Source organism: Sapajus apella, unplaced genomic scaffold (assembly GCF_009761245.1).
Source record: "Sapajus apella isolate SASKATOON/1434 unplaced genomic scaffold, GSC_monkey_1.0 scaffold180, whole genome shotgun sequence".
NCBI lineage: Eukaryota > Metazoa > Chordata > Mammalia > Primates > Cebidae > Sapajus > Sapajus apella.
In genome coordinates, this window is record NW_022437120.1 from 1,305,241 (window position 1) to 1,319,228 (window position 13,988).

A 13,988-nucleotide genomic window follows, 5' to 3' on the forward strand; every position below is an offset into this window, starting at 1 on the left:
GCACGATACGGGGGTTGGAGGGCACGATACGGGGGTTGGAGGGCACGGTACGGGGGTTGGAGGGCACGGTACGGGGGTTGGAGGGTATGATATGGGGGTTGGAGCGTATGATATAGGGTTGGAGGGTATGATATGGGGGTTGGAGGGTAAGATATGGGGGTTGGAGGGTAAGATGTGGGGTTGGAGGGTATAGTGTGGGGGTGGAGGGTATGATACGGGGCTGAGGAGTCAAGAAGCCATCTCTCCTGGGTAAGACTCTATTGGGATCCCCACAATGGTGCGCCAGAGCCCTGAAGGGTAACCAGGCACATGGTCCCCCGGGAAGAACTGTGCTTTGGTTTCTGGACAACACTCCCTCCTCCTCCTGGGACTTGATCTTCTTCCAGCACTTTCCTTCCTCTGAGAGTTCTCATGCTGGCCACTGCAGCCCAGTGTTTGCATACATGCAGCAGGCCTCAGCTTCTGAAATATGATCCTTCCTCCCTCTTCTCTAAAATCAAATTTGACTTCCCTTAGCCCACTCTCAACTAGCTGGGCTAGAGGCATTAATCTGACAGTGAAATTCACACTACAGTGTAAATGACTGACCAAGAAGGGGCTTGGTGAGGTAATGCTTTAGCAGAAGGCATGAGTCTTGGTTGGTGAAAATTCTCTTGGCAGGCCAAGAGAAAAAGGTAACTTTTTTTCCCTGCCTATCAGTAAAAACCCATTTTACTTGAGGTCTGAGCTGGCCCTTCCAGAAAGTTCTTATAGGCCACTAGCAGATGTAGGAGAAGGAAGTGCCAACAAAATGTTTGGGTGAGGCAGAGACTACGTACCACACTCAGGAGGGTTGCTTTCCTGGGGCAAGAGGTCCTCTGGCTGGGAGGACCCTGGAGGACTCTAGAAGACTAATGGGGGCCTTGGTGACAGAGGGAGGCCCAGAGTCCTGTCCTCAGCCCCAGGGACTCCTCTTCCACTGCCACCACTCTTCTGCCTAATCCAGGCAGCATCCCGTAGGAAGCAACAGAAGCATCACCCAACATACTCCCTGCACATGGGCTCACAAGACCCTGAGGTCCCTAGGGAGGTGGGCACAGTCTCCTGCTTCCCATTAGGCAGGATCTGCCTTTTCTGGGCCTGCATGTGGGCTTGAAAAATAGTCCATGAGGTCCAGAGACTGGTAAGCCTGGGCCTGGAGTTTGGGCCCACACACCTCGTCACAGCCTCAGAGGTACTGTGCTGAGCTGGGGTGGCTGCCCCAGGGTCTCCTGAAGAGGCACGGATGAGCCACTTCCAGGGCACACCTCCCCATGTGCCTGGGGTGAGCCAGCTTCCGTTTAAAAGCCAGTTTCTCCTTCTTCACCTGAAATTGGAAGACTTCTCTCACTCCGTGGGGTGTTAAGAGTGCCATGGCCCCTGCATCTGGTTGCCAGGAGACCGAGCCAGGACTGACTCAGGGTTTCCGGAATCTGGGGATGGCTGTGCCAGCTTTGTTAGGTCGTGAATGGCTTCTCCCAGGCTTCTTTCCTCCCAGCCGCTCCTGTGATGCTCTGGGCCTCGTCACCTGCACCTGCTCAGGGACTGGAACCCCTTGCCTCTCCCTGACAACCTGTTCTCCTTCAGGAAGCGAGCATCCTGAGACTTCCCCAAAACATGCAGACATGCACACACTTGCACACACAGGCACACACAGACACACATGCACACACACGCACATGCATGCACACATACACACACGTGCACACACGCTGCCCCTCATCCTCATCCTCATCCACAGACAGATGTTTCGGAAAGGTGCATAATTATTCTTAACTTTTTTTTTTACAGACAGGGTCTCACTATGTTGCCCATGCTGGTCCCAAACTCCTGGCCTCAAGGCATCGTTCTGCCTTAGCCCATCAAAGCTCTGGATTACAGGCCTGAGCCACCACATCTGGCGGGCTGGACCTCATTCTTGACTTGTTGCCCTCACTCCTTTCCAGCTGCCTTGAAGCTCTGCAAACTCTACCTCCTAAACATTTATTGAGCCCATTCTCTTCTCTCCATCCCATTTCCACCCCAAGTAGAGTCCATTGCCATTTCTTGCCACCCCCACCCCAACAACTACACCATCCATTCTCCACACTATTGCCAGAGGCAACTAAAACAATAAATCTAATTATATACTGGGATTGACAAGAGTGCTCGCTAGGATGCTGCTGTGTGGTATCGTGTTTGGGAGGTGGTTACACTGGTATATATACATGTCACTTAAGATCTCTGAATTTTATTTTACGTAAATTATACCTTCTCCCCTTTCTCTATACACACAAATACATCTGTATATGAAATTAGTCTATGTCAATTTATTGCATCCAAACCTTCCATGGCTGCTCAGTCATAAGCCCCAAAGCCTTGATGTGACTGTCGAGCCTCAAGTGACGTGGACCCTTCTTTCTTCTCCAGCCCACACTAGCCTCTTGCCCACTGGCCTTGGCTTCACCCACACTCCCTCCAGGACTTTGCCTGCTGTCCTCTCTCCCTGGAATGCTGTTTCCTCCCTTGATCTTCCTAGATAACTCTGGCTTTTCATGTCTCAGCTTAATCATTCCTTTCTCATGGAAACCTTTCCTGAGTCCCTGTCACATGCTCTTGTAGCACTAAATGCACCCACAGTAGCACTTTACACGTTGTGATTTTTCATTTCCTATAGATGATTGTTCTAATGCTGCTTTCTCTTAGATTGTAAGGCAAGGAGGGCATTTTGTTTTATTTATGACTGTGTTACTTACACTGTGCATGTCTGGCACATAGTAGGCACAGTTGTATGTTGCACGGCTGTGTTTGTTTCTATCATCGCTCTCATGACATTGCACTTTGTGTATTGATTGAATGATGGCTTCCCCCTGTAGCCTGCTTGTCCTGCAAGGGCATAGACAATGCCTTAGTCACCTCTGGAGCCCTGGTACCCACTGCAGGCCTGAATGGTGGCTGGGACTCAGTACAAGTTTACTGGCAAATAATCAAAAGAGTCACAAAGTGATGTCGATGGCAAAAACTGGTTATGGACAGAGCTCACCTATGTTCATGACTCATTTTGGCCACATCCAATGTTGTCTTGCTAAAGAAACATGGACATCGTCAAATCTCATCTGGGAGCCACACGAAAGCCACGTGACCTGGCAGGCTTGAGCTTCATGGCATCTGTGGTGCCTTTTCCCATTTATTGTGTGTGGGATGGTTATTTGGATCTCAGCTTACCCACACTAAAGGCCTCTTTGGTAATGAAAATGAAACAAAAACCTCACAGACTTAACAAACAACAGTGAAGAGTATTTTTAGTTAGTAGATAATGAGAGCTCTATTTCAAGAGCTCCAAATACATTATCTCTTTTAATCCTTACAACAATTCTACAAGATAAATATAATTATCAACATTCCCATTTGATATATGATGAAATTGAGGATAGAGGGATTAAATACCTTGTGCAAAAACCACATGATCTTAACAATTGGCCGTATTTTCAGTGCTGCTGCAGGATTCAGGGGTTTTCCAAGTAGGGCCTGACATTTAGGCTTCTAGTTAGTGCTAAAGCACTGTTTACTTCAACGCTTGCTTCAAGATGCAAGAATCACCTGTACGATAGAGATTTTGATTACCCTTGATTGCATGCAGATTTGACCATTATTTTTTCCTTTTTATTCCCTATCATCACCATCATCAATATGGTTTTTATCATCTTCATTGCCACCATCCTTGAGCCCCTGCTAAGACATGAGCTTGGATGCCTGAAATATGAGAAGGTATATGGTACAGTCACATTATCTAAAACTATTCCATCTGAAAAGGAACACATAGATCTTTTTTCTAAAGCCCTTGAGTTTTCCACAAACAGAATGAGGTTCAGAGAAGCAAATGGGGGCATCCATAGTCAGATATCAAAGTCAGGATTTGAACTGAAGCCCTGATCTGATATTAATGCTGCTTCATCAGCACTGTGTTACCTGCCTGTGATGGTCAGTTTTATGTGTCAATTTGGCTAGGCTGTAGTACCTAGAAATTTAATTAAACATGAATCAAGATGTTGCTGTGAAGGTATTTTACAGATGTGTTAAACATCTATAATGGGTTGACTTTGAGTCTGGCTCTGTCACTCAGACTGCAGTGCAATGGCACAATATCCACTCACTGCAACCTCTGCCTCGGGTTCAAGCGATTCTCCTGCCTCATCCTCTGAGTAGCTGGGATTACAGGCACCTGCCACCATGCCTGGCTAATTTTTGTATTTTTAGTAGAGATGGGTTTTGTCCTGTTGGCCAGGCTGGTCTTGAACTCCTGACCTCAGTTGATCCACCTGCCTTGGCCTCCCAAAGTGCTGGGATTACAGGTGTGAGCCGCCGTGCCTGACCAGTTCTCTTTTCTTGAAGGAAGTTTTTACTACAGTTCCCTTCCTTTTCTGCCATTGCATATGGGACGTGATAGGGACAGACCCTTCGACTTTGACGTTTTAGAACTCACAAGGACCACATCTAGACTTGATAGACAGGAGAGCTTTCCCAGAGAGCCTGTCTATCCCTTAGCCGAAGGGCCAAGTGTAGGTGAATATTGAAAAGATGTTTATGGCGGAAGGGGCACTGCAGAGGGTGGATTGTGGCAGACGCTGCTTGTGATCTGTCCAGTATAATTCTCTTCTAGTTCTTTTACAAGAGAATTCCCATTTTGTTGGGGCATTGACAGCAATGTATGCTGTTTCTATAAAACGACATTTCAGTGCCTCCCTTGCAGATTGGACTAGTCATGTGACATGATCCTTGACAGCTTTTCTGGACTTTCAAAAGCCCATTTACCCTTTATCCCTTCCTTTCCTCTTGCAGGGAATGCAGGGATGATTGCTGGAGCTCTGGCAGTCATGTTGCAAGCACACGAATAAGCATCCCATCCTGAGGTCCTTGGTGAGAGCCAAGGCTTGCTGCACCAGTCACTGACTCCTAACTCTTGGACTTTCTGTGACGTATGAGAAGGAAACACCCATATTTGGGTTAAGCCACTGTTGCTTGGGCTTAGAGTTCCGCATAGCTGCACTAGGTGCTGTAGGCTTGAATCGCCGAGGCTCAAGCTGGGTCAAATGAGGTGAGGAGGACCAGGCAGCGAGGGGCTCTTGCTCACATAAGTCAAGCGATTTGCCAGAGCCAGGAAGTGGGGGCGTTGAGGTCTCAGGATATCTTCTTTTGTCACCGATGTGAGCTGCACCTCCTGCTTCCTCTCAGGTCCCTGAGAAAGGGACAGTCAGGCTGTCATCTTGGGAGACTTTTCCAGGACTGGGGGAGGGTGGGAGCACGGGATGGTGGTGGGGGGCTGCTGGGAATCCTTCTCAGTAACATAAAAGGAACTCCATCAGGGACAAATCATTGTGATGAAAGGCGCGTCTATACCATGGTGGACACTTTCTCAGAACACCAATTTAGGCTTGTGAGCTTGCAGCCCCTTGGACAGGCTGGCAACCTTCATTTCCCCGGGGAAGGAGCAGCCAGAACATAGACCTTGCTCAGGTTACCCTAAGCCCAGGCACCTGGAGGTGGCCGGGGGAAGGCAAATAGTCTAGAAAGGCCATTTTTAGGACATAGGCAGCCTAAGTGTGCTTCAAAGTAGTCGTTCATTCATTTATTCACTCAACAAATGTTTGTTGAGCCCTTAACAGAAACCACACTTTGAAGAGCATGAGACACAGAGATGGCCTGTGAGGGGTTATATGACACTGCCCCGACTTCTGGCACTTCCTGGTGTGGTCTGCTTTGCGTAATCCCTGCTGCTGGGCTTTCCATGTCTCGGGCAGGCTCCTCCTCATGCATCTGTGCCTTTTTTCTGCCCAGACGGCTGGTGCCTGCTTGGCCAGCTCACTTTGGCCAGGCCTTCATCCAATGTCACATCCTCAGATTGCAACCTTTAACCACACATCTGCAACGGCACCCCCAGCCCCGGGCTTTCACTCTCCCCACCCAGCTTCATCCTCCTCCCCAACAGGTTACCCCTTGCCCTGGCCTGGTTTCCTAGGCATCTGTCTCCCCCACTAGGATGTTACTTAAGAGAGCAGGGGTCTGGCGTTGCTCCCTGCTAGGACCCATGCCCGGAGAATTGTCTGGCATAGAATTGACACTTCCAATGTATTTGTTGAATGAAAGCACCAGGACATCCAGAGGCTCCCAGGACAGTAGAGGAGCAGACCATGTCACCAGCCTGCAGCCGGAATGTGAAGACAGAACCCTCAGGGGACTGGGATGGAGGAGAGGCAGGCCATTGCTGGCTGCAAAAGGTGACTGTGCATGGGAGACAGAGCAGGACTAACTGGGGACCGAGGGTCCAGCACAGAGAGAGGGGATGAGATGCCTGGAGGTGAGGAAGTGAGAGGGTGATGGGACCAATGTGAGGTGGGCAAAGAGGTGGGCAGTAGGGGGAGGTTGAGAAGAGTCATCCCCAGCCCCAGCCTCCCTTCCTGTGGGAAAGTGCAATGTGGAAGTGAGCTTTAGAGCTGGGGCATGCCCCCTGGGGAGAGTCTTTTGTTTTTAATAGTTTCTTTTTAATGGCTTGTTTTAATAGCTTTGGTGTTTAGTTTGTTTTTAATAGCTGCTTTGGTTGTAGAAGCCTGGCTGTGGGCGATTCATGGAGCCAGTGCTGTCTCGGGCTCTCTACGTAAGAAGGGGTGAGGCTTCAATATCTGGACAACAGTAGCTTCTCCAGCCAGGAAGGAGGTAGAGAAGTTGCAGAGACAGCCAACACCCTCTGCCACAGTAGCATCGACCTTCTGCCTGGGGATAAGGACACATTGGTTGGAAAAGAGATGAGGCAGGACACTAAGAGGATAGGAGAGGTGAAGGGTTAGGGCTCTCAGTGAAGAGATCGGAGGTGAGACCGAAGTGGAGGTGGTAGGAGGTTCCAGGGGAGACGCCACCAGGACACTCCTCAATGGAAGGAGGGTTGAGCGTGAGGGCTTGGTGTGCAGGGCTGCATACTGGTCATCCCCAAAGGTCCTCCAGTGCAGGGCTGTGAGCTAACCCCAGCTGCCTTTCCTAACCCCAATAGATGATAGACAAGAAATTTGGTGGCAGTAAACCAGACTTAGTTCTAACTAGGTGAAATCATTAACCCCCAAATGCCCCCATGGATCTGCGGAGGGCTGCCAGGTTCCCTGTTCAGCGAAGTGGGGCTTTAGCCTGTTTACCTGAATCTGTGAAAAGAGAGAGACCTCAGTTTGATTTTCACTTTACAAAGGAGAGCAGAGGCCGGGTGCGGTGGCTCACATCTGTAATCCCAGTACGTCAGGAGACGGAGGGCTGCGGATCACGCAGTCAAGAGATCGAGACCATCCTGACCAACATGATGAAACCCTGTCTCTACTAAAAATACAAACATTAGCAGGGCATGGTGGCGTGCGCCTGTAATCCCAGCTACTCGGGAGGCTGGGGCAGAATTGCTTGAACCAGGGAAAGATTGCGGTGAGCTGAGATCGTGCCACTGCACTCCAGCCTGGCCACAGAGTGAGATTCTGTCTCAATAAACAAAACAAAACAAAAACAAAAAAATTAAAAACAAAAGAGAGCAGAGATGATGTAATTGCAAAAGTGGGGGCGGGGGTGGTTTGGAAGTGCATACGTTTGGAACAGGGCACCAGTGATTCCAAGAGTGGCCCTGCAGTACTCAGACCCACATGGAAACTTAATTTCTTCAAAGCCGGTCCTCTTTACACCTGGGAAAACTGGCACACTGGCTAGAGGAGTTCTGGTCAAGCCTGTCCTGGAGGGGAGGCTGTGACTGGGAACTCAGAGGCTGGGGAGGGACGGCCTGAAGCAGCTTTGGAAAAGAGGGAGCAATCCTGGGAGCCTGAGAGGTGAAAGGAAGAATTGGAGGCCCCAGAACCTCAGTTCATGGGAGCACTGTGTGTTTATTCGGTATCTCCTCTGCCTAGAACGGTGTCAGGCACATAATCAAAAACCAGATCCATATTTGTTGAATTCATGAAAGAAAGAAGCTCCTGATGATAGTAATGTGGCCAACAGCAGCCCTGGGGGTTTACCAGTTTACCACTGGTAGGGCACTTCAGAAATGAGCCCAGGTTCTCGAGTCCACCCATTTCTGTGGTTCTGTTGAAAGGGGAGAGCTGAGCTGCTGGGGACTGTGGGAGCCACACAGAGAGGATGAAAAGCCGAAAGGATGGGGCCCTGAGTGTGTGAATTCATATATATGAGGGGGGAATCATGTCCTCCAAAACTTACATGTTGGAATCCTAACCGCTCCCCCACCCCTTCCTCAGAATATGACTGTGTTTGGAGAAAGAGTCTTTAATGAGGTAAATAAGGCAAGATGAGGTCATATAGGAAGGACCCTAATCCCACAGGACTGATATACTTACAAAGAGATGAGATTAGTAAACAGACACTCATAGAGGGGCAGCCACGTGAGGACGCAGGGAGAAGATGGCCGTCTACAGGCCAGGAGCGAGGTCTCCGGGGAAACCAGCCGTGCTGACACCCTAAACTCGGACTTGCAGACTCCAGAACTGTGAGGAAATAGATTTCTCTTATCTCAGCCTGCGGTCTGGGGTCCTGTGTTATGGCAGCTGAAGCAGACTACAGTGTGGGCATCAACCTTGCATGGGTGGGGCAAGGCTGGTGTCTCCCTCCAAAGAAAGGGAAAGACATTATGGCCCCCAGGACAGAGAAGAGCTTCTCCAACAATACTGGGAAAGGAAGAACCCATTCATTTGATTTAAAAATGTTGAATCTGTTGTCGGTCAGTACTTACAAGAATACAATAAAAGGAATGATTATAAAATGTATTAGGCACACAAAATATGAGCCAAGTGTTCTTGCACTTGGATATCACGACAAAGTCAAATTGCTCTACATTTCTAAATATGTACCCACCATGTCTGTCCTTATTTCACTTTGTGTAGGTAACAAACTGCCCAGAACTCACTGCTAGTTGTAATTCCTTTTAGAAGCACTGCTCTAAGGCCCTGCCACTCATTCCAGGATTGGTCTGGCTTTAGAGATCAGACACCTGGGGAGATGTGTCCAGTGGGAAGCTCCGAGGGGTCCTGCCAGCCACACCCCCTGTGATGGCGTCCTTTAGAGGACACTCATGCATGGCCTGGCTGCCTGCAGCTGAGAGCCTTCTCAGCAATAAGGAGAAGAAAAATGAGCATCTTTCCTTTCCAGGAGTAAAGAGGGGTGCAGAAGGGGAGGGAAGAGAAGAATCCAGAGGGTAACTAGAAGACAAAACTCCTAATCCAACCACAGCAGCCACCTCAGCTCTGCAATCAGGACTTGGTGAATTTTCTGTTGAAGTCAATCTGAGCTCATGTGACTGTAGAATGATGCTTGCTTTGGTGTCTGGGTAAAGGCAATCATGGAGCTGGAACTATAACAAAACACAGAGCAACTTCTTTCAGGAAGATTTGCAATTCCTCTGCAATTAGCAGAGGAACAACGTTAATAATAATAGCTCACCTCCTATTATCCTGTCCACAGGTCCATGGAGACGGTGACTCTGGGAAGCTGGTGAAGATTTCGAGTAGCAACTGTGAGGGCTGGACCTGACTAGGGAATGAGAGAAACCTTTAGAAAGAGCATCAAAGACTGGACCAGGGAATGAGAAAAACATTTAGGAAATGAATCAAAATCTCAGTTAATGCTGAGACAGTGAATTTGAAGTAACTTAAATCCACAGAAGTGAGCAAATTCTTCCAGAAGCTTCTAACTGGTGACAGTGGAGGAGAGGAAGGTAGGTTGTTGCATTGTTCTGCAAGAGAGTGGGTGAAGTGTGTTCCATGAGAATGGGGCTGGGCCGAGAGCCATTGTAGAGCCAGGAAGCAGGAGAAGGCATGGAGGCAGCATGGCTGAAAGGCTACCGGGCAGTCTTGTGGTGAGAACAGGAGAGGAGAGAGCTGGAGGGTTAGGGGACTGTGGCCTGAGACTGAGCTCTTTGAGTTTAGGTTTCTAGAGCTGATCACATCTGGGCAATAAAGTCTGGGGAGTAGGTGATGAGTGAGTTGGTGAGTTGGAGTGTGGATGAAGGGTACTAAATGGAGGGGATTTGAGGCCAGGTCATGGGCTGGTGCCACACAAACATACGGACATCAGGGAACAGTGGCAGTTCCGCAGTGGATGGGGAGATTCTGCATGGCCAGGTGCCAAACTCCTCATGGCTAGGGAGCAAGTCCATGAGGTCTGAGGATGACAGCAGCAAGGAGCTGCTGATGGGGGCAGAACCTGACAGTGGACGTGCCCTTCGAAGGAAGGAGGGGCTATGCCGAAGTGTGAGAATGGTGGCCTGACAGCAGCATTGGGGAAAGCCAGCCTATCCTAGGAGGCCTGGGGTGGCAGAGTTCCCCCGAGAACAGCTGAGGAAGTGACAGTCCAGAGGCCGCTGGTTCTTACTCAGTGTGTAAGTGCCAGTGGCTGTGTTTACACACCCGGTCCCAGGAACCAGGTTCCTATAACAAGCTGTGGCTCCTCCTCTCACCTTTTTAGGACCTGCGTTGTCCTGTCCTTCTCATATCCTTAGTCTCACCCCATCACTGGCCACTTCCTTCTGTCCCCAGGCAGGCACAGGCTGCCTCCTCTGGCCACCATCTTGTTTCTTTCCTGCCATGCATTGGCAAACTTCCCAAACCAAAGGTATATAATTTCTGCCTCCATTTCCCTACCACGCTCTCACCTATAATCTCTCTTCTGTCCTCTCTCCTCAACTGAACAGCTCTCTTGGAGGCCACCAGGGCTCCCTGCACTGTCAAGAGTTGGTGCCATTTCCTTTTTATTCTCCTGGTGTCTCAGCAGCCGTGGTTGGATTACCATTCCTTCACCCTGCAAACACGCTTAGCCTGTTTTCACACTGTTGTACCCTCCTGATTCTTGACTCTTCTCTCTCCATTCCCTTTCTGATGCTTCATTCTCTTTCTTGTATCTTCAATAAAATCCCTTTTTGGGGCTACGCCGTTCTCTACCCAAAGCACAGTATAGTGATGAGATGCATAGAGGCCAATGCCAAACTGCCTAGACCCAAATTCTGGCTCCGCCACAGACCAGCCAAATGACCTTGGGAAATTAGTTCTCATTTCCATGACTCTGTTTCCTCATATGGAAAGTGGTATAGTAATAATACCTACCTCCTAGGGTTTTTGAAACTCTAGACAGTGGCTGCTATATGATAATTATTAAGCCTTTTTCCTTTGGGGCTCTCCCATCTACCACTCTGGCTCCATTTAAGGCACATTTTAAGCCTTTGTCAGATAGTCCCATGAAATTAGTTTCATTTGGAGTGAATTCATGTTCTCATTGCTGATTCTCTTGACTGTCTCTTTACATCATATTTGTCATGTGATTTTAAATGTTGGTTTCAGGCTCACCTAGACTAGGGGGTTTGCTTTTGTTCTGTTTTCTCTTCCCCCTCTGTCTGCCACCCTCCCTGGGTAGTAGTTTTGTGGTGGCCCTCATGCAGGGCCACCGAGTTCTAACTCAGTTCCCTAGTTAGAATGGAGTCTCCTAGTGACATTGTGGGAGTTCTTCTTTTGCAAATATATTGGGGGATATTCTAGACCCAGTCACCAGCCGTGTGGCTGAGTCTTTTTGATCCCTCTTACTTATTACACCAATGGCTTCTTGTAAATGAAGCAATTTTAATAAGTTAAAATAAAGGTTGTCAAAACCAGTAGTTATCAGCTGAAGTCCTGATTCTTCATGGCAGAGCCCAGAATATGAGTAGCACAAATATATTTCCAGTAGTTTATGTGTGTGACACCAATGGCTTCCTATAAACCAGGGTTTCTCAATCTCATCGCTGCTGACCTTTGGGGCTGGGTAATTCTTTGTCATGGAGGGGGTTGTTCTGTGTATTGCAGGGTATTTAGCAGTGTCCTTAGCCTCTATACACTGGATGTTAGTAGCATGCCCCCCCTCCACCTGAAACAAAAAAATGTCTTCAGCCATTGCCATGTGTTCCCTGGGCAACCCCTGCTGCACCAGCAGATCTCCAGTATCATAAAGCCATGTCCCCACGCAGGGGTCACCATTCCCTCTTACAGCTTCTGTGTCTGAAAGGTATGGAGGAGCCCAGCCAGCCTGTGGTCTCAGCCCTACTCATTGCTTTGTGTTTTTCGTCTGATTTTGGGCAATACAGATGTTTGCCTTTTTGGGATTATAGGGGGAAACCCTAGTTATATCTTTTTGTTGTTTCTTTGTTTCATTTGGTTTCTCATGGCTATGAAATGGGAGCAGAGGGTGTAAAGTCATGCAGATGTACTACTTCATCTGGATCCAAATACCTTCTCCTTTTCATCCTTCAAGAATGGTGTCCTCCTTTCAGTCATGATAGTCTTTCTATCTTTGGAACATTTATAGCACTTATTGTCAACAGTCGTCACTTGGCATGTTCTGCTTTCAGCCACTCAGAAGGGTTGTCAAACTCTAGGATTGGTATTTGATTTTAACTGGCTTGTCTCTTGCGGCTACAGTCTGATGTTGGCTTCTCTGAGGTTTCTTTGCATACTCAGAAGTAACTAAGGGAGCAGGTGGAGTATCGTAGGTATTTGGGAAACACTGAGTCATGAATCTCTTATTGATCGGTACAAAGGCCTCTGAGGCTCAGGTTCAAAAGTTCTAGCTACTATGTTGCAGTTTTGAGTCATTGAAGAAGGTTCTCTGTAGTACAAAGGCTATTTGACCATGCAACTCACAAAATCAGAGATATTACACGTGGTCATTGTTAGAGATAAGGTAGCCCTGGGTCCTGATTGCCTGGGGACAGTTCCAGTTTACTCCTGTCATCAGATGGAATTGAGAGTGCCCTATTTCATTCCCCAGAGTGCCTTGGTTTAGCTGATAAAATATGAGGTAACCCCACTTCGAGGCCACTAAGTATACTCTCCTTATTTTATAAATGTGGATATTGAACAAATTATATTTTCCCTTTACTTACAGTGTTTCCCCACATTCCCCTGGAGAAAAAAAGCTAGTGAAATGTTTTATTGGCACTATGTGCTTATTCATGTATTTGGATAAACTGGCATTTACTGACTAGCAATAACTGCTATGCACTTGGCAGGTAGGGGCTCAATACATGTGAACCAAACATACATCATCAGAAATGCCTTTGCCGTACTTGTATTCTGTGCTCTGCATGAAGCATCTGGACTTCTGCTGATGACTACTGTGTTTGATGATGTTTGTGCTGATTAAAATTACCTGGGCAAACCTAGATTTCCACCTACAGTGTGATCTGCCCCCCAGAGCCCACAGCCACACACATCTGGTCACTGGGACTGACCACCTCTGTCAGCCAGAAGCAAGGCTTAAGTACTTCATTTGTGGAATTGATCAGTTCAAGGCGGAGAACACATCACGAAATCTTTGCCTCTTAATGGTAACACACCCTGAGTCCCCATAACTTACACCGGCTACTCTTCTACCTAGTTAATTTCCAGGGAAGAAACTGCCAGGCTGGAGGTCACAGTTTGTCCTCTGCCTCCAGGCAGCCCTGCATCTAAACGTGTATTCTAAACAAACCGAAAACTAAAAAGCGAATTTCCGGTCCTCCAAGGGAGTTGGTTTGAAAAGTCCAGGCTCCAGTGGTTCGCCATAGGTGCTGCCAACCTAAAACCAAAGTGATCCATGTTGTCTGAAGTGAAGAAGGAGGGCCCTCCGGGGGGAAGCTGCTGTTTGGCTTTGACAGAGAAAACAGCTAAGGATGATTGACTTCTTGGCTGTCTCATTCAGGCCTCCGTGTGCTGCCTCCTGTCTGATGCAGTGTCATCGTGTGTCCTTCTCTGCTTTCTTCTGGGAGATGGAAAACTGCCCCCCACCTTTCCACTGGTGTCCCCCACTCAGGACCTGGAGTTCCTACCCAGTACCATAGTAGACAGAATGCTCCCCCAATCCTGCAGGCTGGTCATGACCCCCCAGATGGCTGGAACAGGGTGGGAGCCGCTGGTGCTCAGAGGGCTCCCCTGCAAGCTCCCAGGCTGTGTTTAACAGTC

General features: G+C 48.5%; 1 protein-coding gene across 1 annotated transcript in view; it reads right to left on the reverse strand.

The window, feature by feature from the left end:
* The window catches only part of CUNH8orf74 (chromosome unknown C8orf74 homolog), a 37,908-nt gene that overhangs the window by 22,439 nt on the left and 1,481 nt on the right, over nucleotides 1–13,988 (reverse strand). The window contains exons 2-4 of the mRNA XM_032268395.1: nucleotides 8,039–8,129; nucleotides 7,610–7,703; nucleotides 1,346–1,430 (exon numbers count right to left, since the gene is read on the reverse strand). Of these exons, the coding sequence (XP_032124286.1) occupies nucleotides 1,346–1,430; nucleotides 7,610–7,703; nucleotides 8,039–8,129 (270 nt within the window). The remainder of the gene's footprint in view (nucleotides 1–1,345; nucleotides 1,431–7,609; nucleotides 7,704–8,038; nucleotides 8,130–13,988) is intronic.